Raw genomic sequence first — 22,902 nt, 5'->3', positions numbered from 1 at the left:
AATTTTTCATAATGTATCATTGTCTGGAAGTAATTCTGCATGATCGCTGGCTTCATATTTTTAGATACTTTGATGCACCCTTTTAAACGTCACTTTCTCTCCAAAGGAAAACTCAAACCCAGGCTTCCACAGGGATATTATCTCAAAGCTGTCCTCTTTCAGAATGGTAGAGCCATCAGAGAAAGTCAGGATGCTGAGAAAATAAATTGAAACCATTCACAGATGGCCAAATGGAATTTTCATTTTGGAAGATATTTTATTTCTGCTCTTTTCCAGTCTATCTAAATAAACCCGATGTCCCTGGAGGCAGGCATGAGACTAATTAGCCAGGCGAGAACTGATCAGTTGCAGAAAGCCCAGCTCTGAATTGTGGCATTCTGTAGACTCGAGCCGACAAGCCTCTCCCCAGCAGCCCGAGAAGCGTGTACCTCCGCCTTGCCATCTGAGAGTCAAACCAAAAGGGGCTGGTACCTGTGCGGGCAGAGTTAGGAACTTCTGCACAGATCCCAGGCCTTCTAGGATCAAAAGGCACTACAGGTGAACTTGTGGTTGGAGTTTATGTTCCTTGGTCAATGTCTCCCACTCAAGACACACATGGTCCTGGGCTGGACATGAACGAACTCCCCCACCTCCTCCATCCCCACCTGGTTTTTCTGGGATGCTGGCCACATTGTGAGAAGTCTTACAGAAAATGAGTTGGCACTATTTGCTACCCCATATGGGCAAGCACTTTATTCTATCTATGTTTATCTTGGCTCTTTCAAGGAGCCAGGATAGAGCACGTAATAAGACCCGTTTCACTTTCCTTCATCGGAAAGAAGTTGTTTCTTAGAACATGGTACAGACAGCCGTATCACACTGTTCCCAAGGAGGTGTCCCTCACTCTAGACAGAGTAACTCTAGCTTTGAGCCACATGAATCTGATGGATGTGGGTTCAAATCCTGGGGTTACCACTTACCAGTGTCGCACCCTAGCCATGCTTCTTAAGCCCTTGAGGCTGGAGTGTCCTATCTGTAAAAGGCGGGTGATGTCACCTGCCACCTGGAGCTGTGAGGGTCACAAGGGCAGCAGAGTGGGCAGCTTAGCATAGGACCCGGCCCTCTCCTGACACTGACTCCTCCCTTAGGGCTGAAGGGAGTTCCAGGCATCACGGAAAACTCCCTGCAGAGCAACTGGACTGTATTCCCACCACACCTCCTTCACCGTCTCTGCAAGGTGCTCGTCCCCCGAGGCACAGTGCACCAGGTCAGCTCGCTGCTCGAGGGCCTCCAGGATCGGCCTCTTCTGCCGCAGGATGATTTCCAGGGCAGCACTTTCTGGTGTGGTCACTGAAAACGAGGGGCGAGTGGAAAATTCATCAGTGAAATCAAGAGTACATCTCCCCGCTTCTTCTCCTCAGCTCAGTAACGAGAGCCTACTTTGCTTCTCTGAGCCTGCAGGTGGGCATGCAGCAAATGGCTGGCTGTATTGAAGACTTGAAGCTTAGTGTAAGCACTGGGTGTGTGATTCCATGCAGGTTCACCAACTCCTGTGTCCTTGGACAGATTGCCCGGCAATCCACGGTCCCTTTGAGAGCAGGGGAGTGGAGTATGGAGGGATGGGCTCCGTTTCTTTTCCCGGAGGACTGGCAGTAGTAATCTCTAGCAGGCCTGAGCCACGGCTGAGGTTGGGTAACTCACCTGCCCGGAAGAAAGCTCTGGCCCCAGGCTCCTTCTGTATTTCCTCCATGAGCAAGTTCAACGGGCAGGTCTCTGCCTCCTGAGCCGCCAGCAGCAGTTGCCAAATGGTCGTGGCAGAGAGCGCCTGCTTTTCTAGAACTGCTGAGAGCAGAGAACTGAAGCCTCCTGAGCCAGAGTCACGTTTCACAAGCTGCTCCATGACCTTCAAGAGGCAGCACAAACACACACATAAGGGACTTTCTCGCCACTGGCCCAGTCACATTGCTGCAAGTCTGGGTATTAGGTGACAGCGAATGTGTTTCTGGGAGGAAATTTTCAATACTCTTCACCTTCTCTCCAGGTCCCTCTGGACTTAAGAGGTTTCTTACACGAGGCCGTGTTCCTCAGTCTTCCCCTTCTTCGTCACTACAGAAACTGCCTGTCACTCGGCCCTAGAAATCAGCTCGCCTCCGCCTCTCCTTCTCTACTGACACTAGACAGGCTCAGAGCAGTTCTCCTGCGGCTGTGCAACACGGATGTCTATGTCAGTTAGAAATACACAAGCACAGGATACCTATTTCCACTCCTGCCTCTCATTCTGCTGCCTCCCCCCTCCCCCACCGCCCTTGCCTCCTCCCTTCTGCCTGGTTCTCCTCCTCTTACCTCTCTTTCTCCAGGGGCAAAACACTCCGCCCGGGAGATCACCTTGAGCAACAGCTGGTTGTCTGTGAAAATGTCCAAGAGGTTTTCATGGTACCGTCTCAGTAGCTCAGTCCCATACTCATCGGTGCCTGGTTGGACTGGAAGGACATTAGCAAAACAATAATGTTTGATGCAACTAAACCTTCAGGGCTGCTCTACAGAAGACTATGGGTGTTACAGTGGCAGGAGAGATAGCAGTGCAAGACTCTGTCCCTTCTGGAGATCAAAGTTCGACTCCCAGCTCGGGGGCCAGGGATGAGTTTCTGTTTTGTCTAGCCTTTGGTCTGCATGCAGTCACCTGGTGTCGCCGACCACTGGCACTGGGAAAGGGGGTGCCACTGGTCGCAGCGCAGGACGGCTCCACAGGCGGGTAATTAGAAGGCTTCACTGTAGGAGATGCACTGGACAAATTCAAGAGTGGTGTTCATCCAGCCTGAGGTAAAGGACCCACACCGAGCTCCCAAACACAGGCAGGCATGTGGGAGGCTGTGAGAAAGAGGAGCTAGCCTGCGTGCTGTCTTCTGTTCAGACGGCCTCTGAGCCATCTGCTGACTACTCCTTCAAGGGGCCATACTCATTTGAAAGGAATCCAACTATCAGGTATTCCTCCCTCATAGCTTAGCGGACATTTAAAAATGTATTCTCTTCTGTGGCCCACTGAGACACTTTGGGGAGTCTCTCATTCCAAAATGCACAGCCATCCAGTCGATGCCAACTCACAGGGACCCTGTAGGAAAGGACAGCACTACCCCTATGGGTCTCTGACCCTGTCGCTCTTTAAGGGAGCAGAAAGCCCACCCCATTTGACTCCAAGGGGCAGCTGGTGGTTCCGACTGCTGACCGTGCAGTCGGCAGCCCAGCTCGCAGCCACAGTGCCACCATGGCCCTACTCCCCGAGCTATTTGTCCCTGCACACTTTGTGCTGAGGCTGCTGATTACTACTATCATGTGTCCGGCACTGTGCGAAATGCGCTGTTTTACCTCTGTAGCCGGACAAATAAGAGTGAGAGGTGCACTATGACCCCCATGTCAGAGAGGAGAAATGAGGCTCAGGTCCCAGCTCTCTCATGGTGTCAGGACGCATATGCAGCTCGGCTTGCCACTAAGGCCACCTGCCCCAGGCAGGGAAGGATGACTCACACACCCACCACCTTGGGAGGAAAGGCACAGGACCATCAGGAAAGAGAGCTTTTTAAGATGTGAGATAGAATGTTTACGTTACACTGTTCAATGGGGGAAATGGCCAAGTATTAACACTGAGATGCCTGAGTGGTGGGGCTTCCGGTTGGTTTTCTTTTCTTTCTTTTTGGAATTGGATAGGGATGTATTTACTCCTCATGTGAGATAAAAGGCGCTCCTGTTTCCCTTTTCCTGAGAGTCCAGTCTTGATCCCAAATGCTCTGGGACACCAAGAAGCTGCTAGAACTGAATTGTCTTTGTGGGAAGGGGACGAGGACTTACTTCTCAAAGCTGGATGGACACGGAGGGGCGGCGTTCCGGGCACTCATGAAATTACCTAGCATTCCATAGGACTGGGGAGAACAAGGGTTGAGTCCTATCTGCTCCTATCTGTCAACAGCGCTTGTCACAGTGGCGAGCTTTCTGGCTGTATCCTGAGCCCTTCTGCTCCACGAGCATTCACAGATGACACCTGACAGCCCTGGGAAGCCACCCATCGGCAATCCCTGAATCACCAGAACTTCCTGAGGAAGCTAGCTGAATGGAGAATGGTTCTCAGATTTCACATCGAACTCTGGAAATGATGAGGATCATTGATTTGTGACAGCTGGTTTCTGTTTCCACCGCTTTTCTGTCAGTTTGTCATGCTGTTGTGTCAGTGATAGGATTACCCCTATGCCTACAATGAAGATCACTTAATACAGCTAATATTCAAAATTATATCCAACTGCTAATGAAAAAATGGAAGATTTTTACCAACGTACATAGTCTGGTACTGATCAAACATGCAAAGAAGATGCATAGGTGGTTCCTGGTGATTAGAAAATGAGAGTTGGCAACAAAGAAAGGTTAGCATTTGGAAACCATGGCTTCTGTCATGGAAACGGAGCGTACTGCATGGTGGAATTCTGCAGGACCAATGGCTTACTCATTGCAACCGTCTTTTTAAAAAATAACAAACAGCAGCTAGACACAGGGGTCTCACTGGCTGAATCCACAGGAATCAAACTCACTCAGTATCATCAATTAGAACAAGGTCAAGGACCAACTATGCTCCTACACAGGTCCAGGTTGAAGCTGTAGATGAGAGTTAAGATGCTACCTTTAAGTATACTATACCCCACATGAATTTGGAAGCCATCTCAAGAATACACTAATGCACTAAGCACTCACGACTGAAGATCAGGTGAGCTGTGGGGTGACATCAGAGACACCACATACCGAGAAACAAAAAAGTCATTTAAAAAGATACGAAAGAAAGAAAAGACTAAACTGGATGTCAGAGAGACTTTGAAACTTGCTCTTAAAACTAGAATAGCTACAAAAATTGGAAGAAATTATGAAGCAAAGGTCGAGCAGATGATTTCAATGGGCAGCTTGAGAAGACAAAGGATTACTATCAAACTGCACCAAGACCTGGAGTCAGAAAGCCAGGAAGGAAGAACTCAAGAAAAAAAAATTCCGGGTTCAAGTTGCAATAGTGAAAGATTGCACAGGTAAGAAACTGAATGACGCAGGAAGCAGTAAAAAAGATCAAAGGGACACAGAGTCACTAGTCCAAAAGAACTGGTTAGTATTTAACCATTTCAGGCGGCAGCATACGCTCAAAAGCTGATGTTATGAAAGGAAGCATCCCAGAAACTGACAGAAGACGAAGGGAAATGGCTCAGCAAATGGAGGCAACACTGGAAGCAATCACTCATCTAAGCCCAGAAACGGAGACGACAGCTATCGAGCCAACCGACTGGAAGAGACCCATAGAAAGAGAGGCGGTCCAACAGAACAGAATGACTGAAGAATATCTATAATGTCACGTGCAAGTAAAAACTTAGTGAAGGTAAAAAAAAAAATGGTTGCAGCAATACATAGACAGGAAAGTGCCACAAATTCACGTTGAATTAAGAAGGAGGGTTGGGAGGGGACCTCACTGCTGCTGGCAAGATGGGTCTTGGATAAGAGAAGACTACAAAGATGCTCGCTCGTGTTTCACCGACTATGCACAGGCTTTGACTGTGTGCGCCACACAAATTATTTGGAAAGATCACCAAGAATTGCAAAACAGCTCACTGTGCTCATGGAGAACACGTGGACCATGAGGGGACCCCGCAGGGTTTGAAATCAGGAACGGGGAGCCTCGGGGGTGTCTCCTCTCATCATGCTACTCAAATCTGTATGCTGAGAAACTAACCCAAGAAGCTGGGCTATATGAAGAAGAAGACAGCACCGGGATTGGGGAAAGCATCGCTAACAACCTGCAGGCCACAGAAGACACACCTTTGCTTGCTGGAAGTGAAGATGGCTTGCAGCGCTCACTGATGAAGATCAGAGTATAGCTTTCAACGTGATTACACGTCAACATTAAGAAAACAAAAGCCACAATCAATGCTCATGGAAGCGGCAGCCCAAAATCAAAGGATGCCCTGCACTGGGCAAATCTGCCATGCAAGACCTCATGCAAGAGTCGAAGAACAAAGACGTCACTTGGAGGACTCAGGAGAGCCTGAGGCAACAAGCCACAGCATCTTCAATCACCTCCCGTGGAGGCTGAAGCCGGAGTGCTGAAGATGTTGATGAGACATGCTGAAGATTCCATGAACCACGGGAAGAATGAACAAATCTGTCCAGGAACAGCCAACACGTCCCTTCAGAGGGAAGTGGGCGAGGCTTTGTCTTATGCACATTGGACATGTTATCAGGAGGGACCCCTCCCTGGAGAAGGGCACCAAGTTTGGTAAAATGGAGGGTCAGTGAGATGGGCTGACGCACAGTGGGAGCAGACTGAACAGCGGCCAGCATGGCGTGTTTCTGTTTGCAATGGCATTTCTGAACACTGCCTATTACCCCGGCAGAGCGCCAGAAGGCTGTTTGAGGCAATGCTTTCCTGTAGGAGTGGTCCCAGGCCAGAGAGGCAGCAGCAAGCGAGTACCTGTGGTGCTTGGCACGCTGGCTAATTTCTGCAGCTTCTCCAGCAGAAGACCCAAGCTTGGGAATGTCGCTCTCACAGCCTGAAGGAGTTTTACCAAACTCTCCGCAGTCAGGGTCTTCTCTTCAGTCACTCTGTGCAGCAGCTTGTCTATTGTCTCCTTGGGGGATCCCCCCTCACAGCAATTCAGAATCACCTGCAGTGGCAAGCAATCAAGCAGACCCCGTTACTGGCAATTCTGAACTTCTCTGACACGCCGCTGGAAAACCCAGCAAGACGGTATTACAAGGTGCCCTTGGCTCCACGTCTTCTGTTGGTTTCTGGGTTTACTTTTTTCATAGATTCTTCCTTATGGCGCCTTAATAAAACAGCGAAAACATTCTCCAAACAAGTCGCCCTCTGGTGATCTTTCTTACTCACCCCCTGGTCTATGTAGATTGCAGCTGCCTCCAACCGTCTGTGCTTTGTGAAAATCGGTTTATACTAGGCGTGTATGATGGAACGAGGAGTTTACATCAAATCTGTTTTTTCAGATTTAGTTCTGAAAAGACTGAAACTTGAGAAACACAGATGGGGAAGTAATTAATATATAGGGCTTTCACCCTCGATTTAGTAATGGACGTGTGGTTGGTGCCGCCTGCAATCTCTGAGCACTTCTATTATTTTACTTCTTGTGCAAAACCATTTGCAGTCCTGCATCATTCATACATTGGTCCAGGGCCCCCCAAACAATACATCTGCAACTGCTTTGGCCTATTTTTGCAGAGGATTCTATTGTCTCTGCCTCTCGCTGTCAGTGACCGAGCCCTTCAGCAATCCCTCCCCCTCTTCTTTAGTATGCTGGAGGGCTTTCTGAGGCAAAGGGGACCAGGGACCAGCAAAAGGTTAAAAAAGAAAACATATGACAGACGCTTTACTGATACGTTCCTATTATAACAGGGCTTGTTCTGCATAGACTGCAACTCAATATGCAGAACTCGGCTCTTACGGAACTGATAAAACAGGAAAAAGCAGATTCATAGTAACTGAATTTTGAGCTTCCCTTTGGGAGGCTGCCAGCTCTCAGGAGAAGCATTTGAGTGGATCAGTCATGGTAGCATGCCAGACACCGCCATTACCAAATTAACTTCCATTTTAAAATAATGAATTTAGCTTTACAACCAAATTGGTTTCATATCTATTAAAAGAATAGCTGCGTTGTATATATTAGGGGGCTTCAAAAAGTGTGTGGAAAAATCCCATTAACTTTTAATTGCAATTTTCTACAAACTCTTTGAAGGCCCCTCAGCTATACTCGATGAATCATAATGTAAAATATAAGAGCTGTGTCTGAAAACCACAGTGCTAAAGATGGAGTTCTTGAGCAATAATCTGACGTGACGAGGCAGGCAGAAACTGTGAAGCACCATCATCGGATACTTTAGATCCAGACGGACCTAGCTGGAACCCAGATCTAAAATGAACTGCCTGTAGGACTTGGGACAAGCGGTTTAAATCTTTAAACCATCGTCACTTCACCAGCAAAGGAAGGGGGCAATCCAAATCGTCCCCCTTCTGCACTCACTGCCAGCGAGTCCATGCTGACCCGGAGCAACCCTATAGGACAAGGTAGAACCGCCCCTGTGGGTGTCTGAGACGGCAACTGCTGATGGGAGTAGACAGCCCATCCTTTTCCTCAGAACAGCTGGTGGTTTTGAACTGCTGTCCTTGAGGATCTTGGCCCGAGGAGTAACTACTAAACCACCAGGGCTCCTTCAGGTCTGTACAGGACTCTGTGAAACGAGAGTGCGCTTGGCAAAGCCTACCATGGTTCCTGGGACCTACATGGCCTTTCGTACACGGCAGTGCTTACTGGTATTATAGGAGGCAGCAGGCATCGTGGTTAAGAGAATGTGCTTTGATGGGAATCGTGGGACCAGTCCCAGCCTTCAGCTTCTGTGGGTCTCTGAGGAAATTGCTTAAACTCTTTTACGCTTCTGTTGATTCATCTTTAAAATTAGGCTATTAGTCAAAAAGTTGCTGTGAGAATTAAATCTAACCATGTTTAAGATCCTCAGCACATTGCTGGGCACACACGATATAAAAAACATGGCAGTTCTAATACTCATTTCTCTGTTTCCAATCTTAAAGACATCCCTGCTTGCCGAGTCTGACAGAAGCCAAGCGTGTGACCACAGAGCCAGGACCGGCACGCTTTCACAGCAGAAAACTCTCAACCCCACGTGCTTGTTCCACATGGCGTCAACACCACGGCTTGTGAATGAGCATTCGCCTCTGCCCTTCCGCTGGAGAGCCCCGTGCCCCTTTCAGTGAGGAGGAGGAGTTTAATGAAGCTCGGGGGTGGGCAAGTCCAGGTCCCAGAATTGCTTCTGTGATTTATAACTAATTTGAGTTTTCTGCTTTGGCCTGTCCTGTCAAGTAAACTAAAAGTGACAGAAGAAAATGACATTGCGGTCTGTCTGGCTGCAGAAAATGAGGCTGCATGTGGGCTGGGCCATTAACGATGTGTTTACCCAGACAATGAACAGTTCAAAGGACACAATCCAGCTAATAACGAAAAGGGCTGAAGGAGTTGTGGAACGAAATCACCAAACAGAATCAGGTGTGTCCACAGCTATATGCAATCGACTTGGACCGAGTGTCTGAAATTAGACGTCACTTGAAGGCGAAGAAGAAAACAAGAGATTGAATCTTATTTAGATATTGTCTTCCTTTAAGAGGTTCAAAGTACTCACAATGTAAAAAACACAATTAGCTTGCAAAGCACAATTCTGAAATTAAAGGTTGTTTCCAGTTTACATTTAAAAAAACCCGGCCACCTCATATTCTGAGGAAAAGAAAACCTAGAATCCAACCCTCTCACTCTCGGTCGCCGCCAGCCATGTTGAAACAGGGTCTCTTGGGAATCTCGTAGCCAATTTCTACCGTTTTAAAAACCGATGCCACGGAAGTTCTCTACCTTGTCCTGCCTTCTAGATATATCAAAAAAATTTTCTTTAACACAAAGTTGAAATCAATAATTCCAGCAAATACAGTTATCCAGTTACCCTGAGGAGTCACGCTAGCAGTTTTCGGGAGGTGTTGCTAACTAGCTGGTGGGAGAGCAAACTGAAATTGGCCCAAGCTTGCTTCACGAAGGGTAATCCGGCAGGATGCACACACACTGGGTGGGGTCTCTGGGGGCTTCTTATCCCCAAATGGCACTCGTTAGGAATCCTTCTGAGGAAACACCGTGGGCGGTACTCAGAGGCCTGCGTGCGAAGATGCTCTCCCCAGTGGGATCCAAAGCCAGCCAACACTGGGCCTGCACTGACCACTCTCCCTATAGGCCCAAGCGCTTAGCCACGTGTTCCTTCCAGGCTCCTCATGCACCACGAGAGAAGAAACAAACAGTGGATGATGGCCCATCAGTAGACACACACAGTACAGCCACGAGTCCCTCTCACGAAGTATTACATTCTCAAAACCGAGTTCCCAGAGGGAATATTCTGGAGCAGCTCCTTTCCAGGGCGACACCAATGTCAGTGGGCTCAACCCTAAGCGGCGAGATTGGGGTTTGCTTTTCTTAAATTTCTGCTTATTTTCCACATCTTCTACAGATGAACAGGGTACCATTTTTATAAACGAGGAAAAGTGTCATAGCCATTAGAAATGCACTTGAGTTAACAACAGAACCACGGGCAGCTGCTTTCCGGTAAAGCTCACCACGTCAGGGCAGGAGCGCCACCTACTGATCCAGCCAGCCATTGTGTGCTGTATGGTGATAGTGTAAAAGGCCCTCGGCAAGCCGCTTCAAGGGAAACAAGGAGGCAAGCACAGGAACCCCACACTTCGGGTGCTTACTAGGCAGGGATAACACTACTGCACGGTAATACGTGCTACATGCCCTCCCCACCAACACCCCACCCCCCACGGCCATCAAGTCAATTCCAATATAGGAGCCCTGTAGGACAGTGCCTGACTGCTCCCTGGGGTTTCCAAGGCGGCCCGTCTTTAAGGAAGCAGATGGCCTCATTTGTCTCCTACAGAGTGGCTGCTGGCTTTGAACTTCTGCCCTCTCGATTCCCTTAACCACCTGTCCATCAGGGCTCCTCATGTGCCACAAGAAATGAAAAAGCAAAGGTCCCTGTGGGTTCAGAGGGGGAAGAGATCAGCTCCATAGTTACCCTCTTCTCAGCGCCAGTCAGGAATTCTTCCTTGGCTGTTTCCAGGAATTCCACAATAGGTCTCAGCTGCTTTACACACTGTATCAGGTCCTCTCTGTGCTCGAGCAACAGAACAGACAAGGTCTTTCCCTCCTCTGTGCTCCCTGGGGGAGAAAGAGTTAGAGACGCACAAGGGAAGCTAGTCAATTTGAAGGAAATGACAGCGTGGTTTGTCAAGAGAGATCTGACGGAATAGGAAAGCAATTCTCGGCTTATTCTGAGCACCCAAATGCTGGCTCTCTTTTGGCAGAGGAAAATGCTTTATTATTCTGTTTAAACTTTATGAAAGGAAAAATGTTTCATTTATCTGTCGAAACACAAAGCTACAGAGCCAGCCAGAGGTTAACTTCTGGTTGGCGAGGCCGCTGCTTTGTACCTAACCCAAGCGAGAGAAGCTCCAGCCTCTAGGTGCTGGCGGCAAAGCACCTCACCCTGGGCACGCACTCACTGATGAGCACGCGTGGCGTTTTGAAGGGCAGGAGAATGAGGCAGGTATTCTCCCGCTCCAAGGTGTCAGACTAGTTAACTAAGGGGTGGGGAGAGAGTCTCAAGTGAAGTTTGCATATAATTCACATGCAGCTTTTGGAATTACACCGGGAACTGGTGTGAACACCAGCTGGCTGCTCAGCCACCATAGATGACTGGGCAAACTTGACAGTATCTTCCCAGGATCGAACTCCAGCATCTGGGTGGCCGAGGCTTCTCCTACCTTTGGGCTGGTCTGCTTCCACGGCTTCCAACGCCCTGCCTTCTAGCGCTGCTTGTACTGCAGGATTAGCATCCTGGTACAGCCGCAACAGGGACACCACCGTCGCAACGTGCACCCTCTCCTCTCTGACTTTGCCCAGGATCCTCTGGAATGCTGAGTGTCCTCCTCCAGCCTCGAGACATTCGATCATGACCTGTGGGAGAGAAATTAGTCTGCCACAAGAACCACACGCTCCCTGGATTTGGCAAGCCAGACCCTCCACACCCAGATTCCTGCCGACCTCTCCACCACCTCTTCACGCACACTCCTTCCCCGGGCAGTCTTTCCAACCAACCAGCAGGGCTGTCCCATGCAGGTCCCACTCCCTAGCCGTGCCCCTCCTAGAAGGCCTCCCCAGACTCGCCCTCCCCCTCCCACTTCCCCTGCTTTTAATGCTGTCCGTACCTCACCACGACAATTGCTTTTTTCTCGACAGAGGCTGTTTGAGGACAGGGACCATGCTCTCGACAGCTCTAACCCTCCGCAGTGAGCGCAGCCTGGCACATAGTACGCGTTCAGTGAATTTTTAACAAGCTCAATTAGATGTACTTCTTACCTAATTATAACTTTTCTGAATCTTATGACATTTTAATGTTTCTTGGGCAAGGATATCTGAATTTCAAATTGCATGAAGTGTCATTTTATTATCTAAGAATGCAATTAAAACCTCACAATTTAGGGAGGAAGAACATTTTAAATCATTTACATTATGAATGAAAGAACAGGGCCTTATTACTTGTAGATCTATTCTGTAACTCAATTTAGGCTAACAGTGTTGGCTTGCAGGTGCCAGCTTTAAGAAGAAACACCGTTCCCACCTCACTTATCCCAGGCTAATGACTCTTTCTGGCCTGGAGGGGCTTCCGTGGTTTCTTCCAAAGTAACAAGCCTTGCCTCTGGCCTCAGGTCGCTAGACCTTGACCTTTCGATGACACTTGGAGTTTTTGCCTCCATCACAGCTCTCATCTTACTCATCTTATTTCTGTAAGTTGCGGCACTGGGGGTTAGAATTCACTTTTCTAGCCGTCTTCTTAGCTTTATTCACTAGTTTCTTCTAAATCCACAGTAATCAGGACTTAAGACTAGTCTCCACTTCAGCATGTCTCCCTGTACTTTCCCCCTTGAAACGCTGTCTCACAGCGATCTTGTTAGGTGCCATTGAGTTGGTTCCGACCCATAGCGCCACCATACACAGTAGACCGCGCCATCCTCACAATTAAGCCTGAGCCTGATCCCGCTGCTGCAGCCACCGTGCCCATCCATCTCCTTGAGGGCCCTCCTCTTTCTTGCTGCTCCTCTACCAAGCGTGACGTCCTTCCTCAGGGACTGGCCTCTCCTAAAAGGATGTCCAAAGTACGGAAGTCTCCACACCGTTGCCTCCAAGGTGCCCTCTGGCCTACGTCTTCCAATCCAGAGGTTTGTTTCTCAGCAGCCCATGGGACTTGCAATATTCCTCTCCAGCACCGCCACGCAGTGTATGGATTCGTCTTCGGTCTTCCGCATTCAATGTCCGGCTTTCACGTGCATTCTCACAGGGGTAGCTGCGTCTTCGTGCAACAGACTCTTCACATGTGCTCTCTAACCGGAGTCACACCACACGGGCTCGGCGGCATGTGCCTGCCTGAACCCAGCTTACCACCTGAACCCTCTGCAACATGGAGTGCCACCAATTAAGCCCTGCAGCGGGAAGATCAGCAAGATTAGCATTCTTCTGTGGCCTCACCGAAACACCTTTCACACAAATGGAAGGAAGGCCACTTGGAAGACAGGGGTCATGGTGCAAGTTTAATAATGAAGGGATTTGAAATGTAAAAACTTCCAGGAGTGTTGGTGGGGTACAGTGGGGCTGCCAAGGGTAAGGTCAGCAGTCAAAGAAAGAAGAAACCATCTGTTCCCATAAAGATTTACCACCTTTGAGACCCACTGAGTGAACCTCATCAGTGGCAGGGGCTTGGTTTGGTTATATAGTCTTCAAATTTCTACTGGGCAAAACGACACCCTACCTTTGATGTTTTTGGTGAATGCCATATAAGTTAAAAACAAAATAAAATAAGCAAATAACCTTCTCATGAGAAAGTCTTCAAGGAGCAAAAAGTTACCATTTGCCACATATACCACGCCCCCTCTCCCCCAACACATGAAGGATCGCATCTCTGCCTGTGTTTAAAGGAGATTTTATCCCCCCATCCCTGCCTCCTCCCCCCAAAAAACCCCTCAAACTCACTGCCATGCAGTCAAGGCAATTCTAACTCATAGTAACCCTAGAGGGGCAAGTAGAACTGCCCCTGTAGGGTTCTGAGACTGCAAATCTCTACGGGACAGAAGGCTTCGTCTTTTTCCCAGGGAGCAGCTGGTGAATTCAAACTGCCAACCTTGCAGTTAGCAGCCCAGTGCATACCCTGCCATGCCACCAGGGCCTCGTATATTATCTCTTGAAAATTTGCTTTCTCAAGAATGTTGTAGGCACGCACCCTCCAAAATCGCTCTTGTTTTTCAGGCTGCGATGTAACTCCCCTCGCTCAGCTCATGTTCTGGCACGTGCACACTGCCGTTGTAAGCTGCCTCCAGAGACCACATGGCAAAGTAACAGGGGCTCTGGCCAGCAGTCAGTGGGTGTGCTTGGACGCAGATGCTCTGAGGCCTGCGGACAGCAGTCCTGAAAGACAGCTGGACTGAGAGACCCTGAGCTTGTAGCCCCCAGAAACACGAGAGGAGAACGCTTGCCAGTGAGAGCTGAATCTGAGCGCAAGTGTTGCCCAGCGAGACAGACCCCCATTGCAACACCAGCCAGCAGGCTTCTCCCCATGGCCTCTCGTGCTCCTTCGGCCCTTCTTCCCGTCTTTCTCTTTTGCATCTCAGGTGGTGCAGCATATTCCATCTGCTCTAGCAGATCCTATCCTTGGCCAGCTTTCTGTTTTTAATTTATCCGAAGCCCTCGAATATCCCAGATCCCCCGCTCTTCATATCCAAGTTGTCCAGCATCACTATGTGTGCCAGTGGGGAAGAGCAGCGCTCATCAATGGTGGCATCTGATCCGCTTCTCATTATCCTCGCCACGGTCTCCCCCTCTGCAGAACTACTCAGCGGTGAAATTAAAACATTTGTTACCTTCATTGCTCAGTGGTGATGCGAGGGTGACCATCTGGAGACAGGATCAGGGGTGGGCTCATGAGAGGCCTGCTCAGCACTCCTCCTTCCAGAGCCTGCTGGGGACCTGCACCAGGGCCAGTGCTATAGCTGTTACTCCATCATCTCCCAGAGCCGCCTGGGGCTGCACAGCCCAGGAAACCCTTTTTCGAAATAGTGTACCTGCCTAGAATGGAACGATGTCACCTACTGCCACATGCTGGGCTCCATCCATTGCTACCATGTGGCTGAACCCCAAGAATGAAAGCCACACGGAGGGTGGTCAGCGGCCTAAGTCTTCTAACCAGACATTTCTAGCTTCTGTGATTCTGTGATGCATGCGTTTTAATGAGTAGTCATCTAAGGAAGCAAAGTACTTTTTTCACCTGTGAGTGGAAATATCGGTCAATTAAAGATGAGGGAGATTCCTGGTCTTCTACCATACACGCAAGTCTTTTGGTGGAATTTGTTTCCCCACCTGTTCGCCTGCTGTCTTCTGATTTGTTCAGGTTGCACTACAGTCTCTGCCGAGCAGAACACAACAGCTCAGCCCTGTCCCAGCTGCTGTGCACACATGCCACCAACATGGTGCCGCACCGTTCCAGGAGGCAGCGGGAGCCGAGCCTCAGTCTCGTGTGCGCGGCTCATCGGCTGTGGTCTGCATGAAACACTGTGCTCATTTCCTAGCTCTGCCTTTCCCCTTCACCCAGGTCTATGGTGCAGACCTGCGTGGGGTCCAGTGCCTCTTCTTCTTTGCCTCAACGATCACTACAGAGCCTGGCACACCGTAAATACTCAACAGATGGTGTCACTGACTGAGATCCCCACTCCATAGAGCAGCGGTTCTCAACCTGTGGGTCGCGACCCTTTTGGGGGTTGAACAACCCTTTCACAGGGGTTGCCCCATTCATCACAGTAGTAAAATGACAGTTATGAAGAAAATAATGTTATGGTAGGGGGGTCACCACAGCATGAGGAACGGTATTTAAAGGGTCGCGGGAAGAGGAAGGTTGAGAACCACTGGCCTGACCACGAACCTTACACTTGGTGATTAACAGAGAAGAGAGTTAGACAACCATCATCACAGAACGTGGACTTCCAGTCTCCTGTGGACCTGTCAACGGAACACTCCTAACTCACCTCTCAAGAGAGTCCATTATTACCCAACATCCTTAGTGAACCGAGAGCACAAGCCCAGGCCCGGCTTTGCTGACAACCTCCTGAGTGGAGACAGGATTGAAAACACAAGACTCACGAGGAGGAAGAGACCCGTTTGCCTTTGAAATACAGTAGACGGAGAAAACAATGTCCGGGTCTTGGGCTGTGGGGGTCTCTGCAACTTGAGGTGAAAGTGGCTGGAACAGTAAGGAAATCAACAGACGCGCTCTCTCCTTATTCTCGTCAGAGACGCGCAGTGCTGTCTACACGTGTCATTAATTACAGGCAGGCTGTGCTTAGGAATAGAGAAGGAAGACAACGAGGAGTCTGAGCGTGAAAGTAGGGTGGAAAGTGTAAGTGGGGCTGCAACGGAAAGTTTTGCTCAGCTCAGCTAACAAACCTGTTAGGTCAGCACCTGCTTTCCCAGCTTGGAAGGGACATTACATTGAGCTACAGACAGGCAAAGCCACTGCCCCCTCCCAGGAGATTTCGCCGTAATCAGCTTTGGCTTTGGTTTCACACAATTCAAGCCGCCGGCCTCGTCTCGTGTAGCGCTGCAGCAACCACTGCTCAGGGAATGGCTTCGCCGCCTTTCGTTATCTAGCTCAGGAATACAAGCAACGGGAACCCGGTGCAAGGTGTCTTCCCTGACACTGCGCCCAGGCCACTGCACATCCCCCCTCCGCGTCTCAGGAGGGCAACAGGCTGGCCTCTCTGCCACCAGATCCGCAACAAGCCTCCAAATGTCACACCCAGGTCTACATCCCTCTCCTGTGAAGCTGGGTCAAGTAATGATAACTAAACAATTAATTAAACACTCCTTATATAATGCTCACAATCATGCAAACTAATCATCAATGGCAAAAAGCAGATCAGTGGGCTCAGTGGGTACCTGGGGATGGGCAAGTGGAAAGCGTAGGACAGCAGGATGACAGCAGAAGGACAAAGGGACAACAGGACACTTTGGGGAGTGATGGATATGTTCACAATCAAGATTGTTGTAATGGTTACACATCAAATTGTACACTTGAAATCGGGCAGTACATCACTCAGACCTTAATAAAGTTGTATACAGAGAGAGAGGGGGGATGGCCTGATTATCAAACAGTTCCTCCTTAACTCTGAATTTTATTTCATTTGCTCATATTTTCCTAGTGTAGCTTCTCCCTTTTGCTTTCTGAAGCCGAGTGATTTATTATGGAAGACAACAGGGCTAGTTTGGATGCAACCACCTGGTGGTTTGTAGAACTCTTACTCTGACCTCTAAAACCGAAGGAGAAATAACATAAGCCTATAATGATCCCCAACAGCGCTTCCCTGTTCTCTCAAAGCACTACTCACGGTGTTGCAATCAAGAGTAGGACAAGAATGGAGAAGAGAGAGATAGGAAGTTGGATGAGTCCACGTATCGCAGATATTCCCTGAGCACCTGCTCTGTGCCAGACAATTTTTGGCACCAATGTTAAAAAAAAAACAAAAACCCAAAGCGGAATTCTAGCTAATACAGAGGTGACACTAGTCACGGAGGGTTTGCTGGTCTAAGGAATGATGTGGTGCCTCTGTGACCATAATTACCGCAAGTGGAAAATTCTGAAGAGAAAAGACGAACAAGGGTGGTGTGTCTACAAGTTTCCATGACAACAAACGACTAATAAAAGTAATCGATCGAACAGTCAGAGAGCATGCACGTGCTCAACGATGAAGCCAGAAGCGCCTTCAGCAACACCGGTACAAACAGGGCCAAGGAGCTACAATCTGAAACCTCCCTAAGGGAGTCGTCCGGTTTAGTCCAACCTTGGAAAACAGAGTATCCGCCAAAAAGATTTACAGCCTCTGAGGACTGGCCATGGTTAAAACAAACACTAGACATTGAGTTTGCTTTTAAAACAGTAACTGTGAGTCAGGGCACCATCAGCTTATCGGTCATCTGCTGTTTGGATGAATAGGAGCTAACAGACACCAAGTTATCTCAGCGACACGGGGAGGCCTCCCTCCTCTGCCCTGTCCAACCAACCAGGCAAGCCAGATGGGGCGGCTGCAGAGGCATGGCGGGAAGAAAGTTCAGGCCAGGGGGGGTTCAAAGGCAGCTGTGAAGTCTCACTCTGCAGGCTCAGGGAACCAGGGAGTACACAGGTGGGGATGTCTCAGAGATAACCATTTGACAGTTTGCTGTCAGGCAGTGCTTAAACTTTGACCCCCGGGCAGGTGCCTCAGTTTCATCCAGGGAGGCAGCAAACTCAGAGTATCAGAGAATAGCTCTAAAGTCAGAACGCATAGGGTATTATTTGACTCCAAGTCTTACAAGTTCTGCAGCCATGGCTAAGTTACATCACCTCTTTGCAATCATATTTTTCCATTCATAAAATGGGACCTAAAAATAACACCTACTCTGAGGATTTCTGGGGGGATGAGATGACACACGTACCTGCTTCTCAAACCCAAACCCACTGCCGTCGAGTCTCAATTGTGACTCACAATGGCTTGAGACTAGCGAAGAACTGCTCTTTGGGGCTTCTAAGGCTTTAAATCGTCATGGGAGCAGACGGCCTCATCTTTTACTCAGAGTGGCTGATGGTCTAGCCCATGACCCTATCGTTAGCAGCTCAGTGCGCAGCCCTCGATGAAACCCAAACCCACTGCCATCGAGTTGATCCTGACTCAAGGAAACCCTGTAGAGGGTTTCCAGACAGGAAGTCCTTTTCCAGGGACTGATCTCTCTGGTAACACGTGCAAAGGATGTGAGATGACGCTTTGGCCATCTTCACTTCAAAGGAGCGTTCTGGGTGTACTTCCCGAATGCCAGGGTTGCTCGTTCTTCTGCCGGTCCACAGTACTTTCACCATTCACCACCCAGCACCCTGATTCGAATGCATCAACTCTCCTCCGGTCCTCCACACTCACGGTCTGACTTTGGCATGCCTGAGAGAGGTTTATGGCAGGCACGCCTCAAGGGCACAGTTCCATCCTGGAGCACTTTAAGGAGGCCTTGTGCAGCAGATTGGCCCAACGGAAGACATCGATTGATCTCTTGACTGCTGCTTCCATGAGCATTGGATCCAACCAAGATGAAATCCTTGACAACTTATCTATTTATTTATCGTGCTTATATATCTGAAAACAGACACTGTCTTCCTCAAGACTGAATGCAATTTACTAAATACATTTATTTTACATCTGTTTGGTACCAGTTTTGATTATTCATTGTTGTTTTGTGTTAACTTTATATAGGCTTACACCCTGATTTGAGGCTCCTCAGGACTGACAACCTGGCTGCCTCCCTCATGACCGCACATCTCCTTAGGGCTACCTGCTGGGCTAATCAAGGAGTGATCCACACCGTCAAGTATCCTGGGTCGAAACTGATAATAAGCTGGGGTTTGCCTGATGATCAGAACGTACTCACTGTGAATATATCTTGCCAGGTACTTCTGCCAGACTGGCCTTTGGGGAAGAAATATCAGGAAGAGGACAACTGAAGGCCACTGGCATGTTCAGATTTCTGGCGCATATGAGAAGGTGCCGCAATATCGAGAACGCTCAACTAGCAAACACACAAACAGAAAGAGACGAGGACCTACCTCCTTCTGCGGGCCTTTAATTTCTGAACAGTCCTCTACTCTTTGTAAAACATCCCGGGTAGCAGAGAGTGCCTCTGAGAAGACGCTTTCATTTTCCAGAAGAAAATCCAGCTGGTAGCACTTCCTCTCGTTCTCTGAATGTTAAACATGGAACAAGCCCAGTCAGTCAGTAAATAAAAGTGGAAGCTGTTTGTGCAAAGCTGTAGGTCGCAAGTTCTAACAGACAACAGTGGTTCCCCTCGTTTCCGCGCACACTCAGCCGGGTTAAAAGATGGGTGGTCACCAGTAAGCTACATGAAAGACAGAGCACAGTTTTTCTGGTCTGTAGGCCATCTTCAGGCTTATAGTACCCACCCCACTTAATATTGGTTTCCTATCTACCAGTGATCTCTGGAAATTTTACCTATGTTGCAAACAAATTCCTACAAATCACTGAATCTACCCGCTGGCCATGGGAAACAGCTTAGGACGCACGTGCCGAATGAGTACTACCTGGCTCTGGGCTTGCCTCCATCGCCTTGGTAAGGGCCGGGGAGCCCCCCTCCTTGGCAGCAGGTGGCTCCAAGGGTGTTGTGGTGCTCTCTGGAGTATCCTGGGCAGTGGGACAATCCACACTCGGTTCCTGCGAAGCCCTTGGGGTAGCCTCCCCAGTCGTGGATTTCACGGGGTCCCCTGAAGGGGCAGCACACTCTGGGGGAGCCCAGGCATCCACAGCACCCCCGGAGGACAGGATTTCCACTTGAGGCTTCTCGGGTTCCTTCCTGAGTGGCTCTGGGGATGGCTCGGCGACCTCTCTCACCACCTGGCCCTGGACAGATGAGCAGCTGACAAGGCTGGTCAGCAGGTTCTTACAGCTCACAGCCACATCAAACATCTGCAGGCTGTCGGCTAAGGAGATGATTTTGGAGAAGTTGTGCTTGCCCACGGGGAGCTTGCCGGTGTACATCATCTCTAGCAGGAGGGCGAACTCCTCGGGGCTCACCATGGAGGCGTCGATGGAGATGGTGTCTGTGGAGTCCAGCAGAGTCTTGAACAGGAGGCTGGCGGCGGCCAAGACCAGTTTGTGAGCGCGGAAGTAGATGGAGCCGATGGAGATGGTGCAGTCACAGAACTGCTGCTCCTTGCACAGGGCGTAGAGCTGCTGCAGCAGCTGCCGGCTGTAGTCAGGGAGCTCCATAGCAGACGCTGTGCTCAGGCCTCCCTTCCTCGGTGCTTCCCCTGGAGAAGCCCCAGAAACACCGCATTAGTACTCAAAGCACCCAGTCAGCCAACAAGTGCTGCTCCACAGGATGGGGCGCTGGGCTAGGGACACCATGGGCATGGTAAAGATCAGGCACCCTGGTGGCGCGGTGGCTAAGCACTCAGCTGCAAATCAAAGTCGGCGGTTCAAGCGCGCCAGCCATTTTGCAGGAGGCAGATGCGGTCCTCTGTTTCCCTCCAGGTTGCCTTCTCAGAAGCCCAGGGGGGGCAGTTCTGGTCTGTCCTGCAGAGTGTCTATGAGTCGGCATTGACTGGAGGCAGTGGGTTTGGTGTTTGATAATTATCATATGCTTAACTATATAAATAAGCCTACGCTGGATCATTTACAGTAGTTTCCTCAGGTGTGCAATGTTGCCCCCTGGGGGCTGGGGGTCACTGGAATCATCCAGGAGGGCTACAAAACCAGATACCTAGACTTTATCCTGGGTAACAGTTGACAGTACAAGCGCTTTTAATTGCCAGGAAGGCACTGAGTCATTTTTTTTTAACCTGAAAACTCAAATACACTCAGTGCCATCAGGTGGATGCTGACTCAAGGGGGGGTGGTTCTTGAGTTCTGCAAAGGATAAAGCCACGCGGGAGCCTGTGGTTAGAGGAAGCCAGATCCGGGCCCTTCCTTCCATACAAGACCACTTCAAAGTAAGAACCGGGGTCCTGACCAGAGCCCACAAAGTCCTTCATGCCCTGCCTTGTCATGAGCTCTGCGATCCTGCTCCTCCTGCTTCCCCGCCCCCACGATGCTCCGAGCACAGTGCTGGCCGTACTAGTCCGGGGAGCGCGTCCGCATGCCTGGATCTCAAGGTTCCCTCTCCACCTACTCCAAAGCAGTCTGTCAGACCTTCTCCGACCATCCAAACAGCAATGCGTCTTTATTCTCTTCCATACTACCTACCACCTACTGACACACTGTCATTTTACTTGCTTATTATCTATGTCCCTTCACTCAAATGTAAGCTCCATTCAGGTAGGCATGGTGTTTAAAATTCTGCCTGTCACACGTATTGTTGGTGGAAGGAACAAATTAACGGAAGAAAATGCAATAATAGAGATTCACACACAAATAGCCAATTTGTGGCATAGGAGCTGGAGCCAGAAGCAGAGGAGATGAGCCCGTGTCTTGGAGAGCGGGAGGAAGAGCGCTGTGGGCAGAGGTAAGACACCACCGTGGAGCAGAGGGGAGGTGGGCTCGGCAGCATGATGGGCAGAGTGCAGTGGCAAGGGAACATAAAGCAGGGGCAGAAGGGTCTGGGGGCGAATCTGCAGGGGAGGCGAGGTCCTGGCTGCAGAGGGAATGGATAGGCCGTGCTTACAAGCTTGAAGTTTAACCTGAAGGGAATGACCAGTCATTACAGCTCAAAGGCTCTCAGCCTGGGAGTCACGTGGTCAGCTATACATTTTAAATACATCACCTACGTGGCACGTGTGCAGAACGTGAAGGGCATCCGGCTGGAAACGGGCTCCACAACAGCGGGCGTCTTGGGGGAGGAGGTGCAGGAGTCAAGGAGCTCTTCCACCCGGAGCTCTGTTACTAGGCGGGAGAGGGGGCAAGCCAGAGGCAGACCAGGTAACTGCCATGCTTTAGCAGCGGGACAGAAGGGAGGGGAAGGAAGGAGTGTCGACTCCCAGACTTCTGATCAGCTAAGTGAACACGTGCTGATGCCACCACCTGATCCGGGTGAGGAGAGAAAAGACAGCTTAGGGCCAGAGACCGTTAGTCCAGGGGCTGGCCTGGGGGTGTTTATGTGAGGACAAAATTGTACAGTCTCCCTGAGAGAAGGGAAAGTTACATTTAGAATGAAGAGACCCACATCAAAATAAAAGGGATTGCTTCTGTTGGCAGGACCACGACGCCCACCCCTGTCACCATCAGTCACCATGATTTATATTTCCAGGCACTTAAACAAAAGCAAAGAAATAAAATGACATCCTGAATTAAGTGTAAATTCTTGGGTCCTAATTGACTCAAAGCCTGCCTGTGCTCTGTGTCCCTGCGGGGTACTGGTGAATTCGTATTGTTTTCTCAGCTTCCTCAGGAGAGATCTTGGAGAACATCGAGTCTGGTTGCTTCAGTGCAGCTTCTGTTCTAATATCTGAACCACGACATATACAAATGCACGCAAGGCGTTTCCTTTAACAGATGAAGAGACCGAGGCTTAGAAGGGGGGGTGGCCTTGCTCGAGTATTCGAGTTCATCACTCCTGGTGCTTGTGAAAATAGGAGAGAAAGGCATTAAGATTTAAAACAAGCAAACACAGGAGCTATTTTTAGAAAAGGGCTAGGACGCTGTAGGAAACTATAAACTTAACTCATCTTAACATCCAGAGAAATCTCAGAAGAGTTCAATTTGCAAACAGCACACAAAGC

The 22,902-nt window shown here is 49.5% G+C and overlaps 1 protein-coding gene across 2 annotated transcripts in view; it reads right to left on the bottom strand.

Annotated features, from left to right (window-relative positions):
* Nucleotides 1-22,902, bottom strand: part of ZBTB40 (zinc finger and BTB domain containing 40) — a 79,420-nt gene that overhangs the window by 13,733 nt on the left and 42,785 nt on the right. The window contains exons 2-10 of one of the 2 annotated variants that reach the window (XM_075552070.1): nt 21,952-22,742; nt 19,771-20,496; nt 19,279-19,412; nt 11,378-11,570; nt 10,630-10,772; nt 6,467-6,659; nt 2,323-2,459; nt 1,681-1,882; nt 1,196-1,329 (exon numbers count right to left, since the gene is read on the bottom strand). In XM_075552070.1, the coding sequence (XP_075408185.1) occupies nt 1,196-1,329; nt 1,681-1,882; nt 2,323-2,459; nt 6,467-6,659; nt 10,630-10,772; nt 11,378-11,570; nt 19,279-19,412; nt 19,771-20,455 (1,821 nt within the window). In that variant the 5' untranslated portion in view covers nt 20,456-20,496; nt 21,952-22,742. The remainder of the gene's footprint in view (nt 1-1,195; nt 1,330-1,680; nt 1,883-2,322; nt 2,460-6,466; nt 6,660-10,629; nt 10,773-11,377; nt 11,571-19,278; nt 19,413-19,770; nt 20,497-21,951; nt 22,743-22,902) is intronic. The other variant, XM_075552064.1, reaches the window with a different exon arrangement.

Source organism: Tenrec ecaudatus, chromosome 1, assembly GCF_050624435.1.
Source record: "Tenrec ecaudatus isolate mTenEca1 chromosome 1, mTenEca1.hap1, whole genome shotgun sequence".
Taxonomy (NCBI): Eukaryota; Metazoa; Chordata; class Mammalia; order Afrosoricida; family Tenrecidae; genus Tenrec; species Tenrec ecaudatus.
This window is presented reverse-complemented; position numbering and strand designations above follow the sequence as displayed.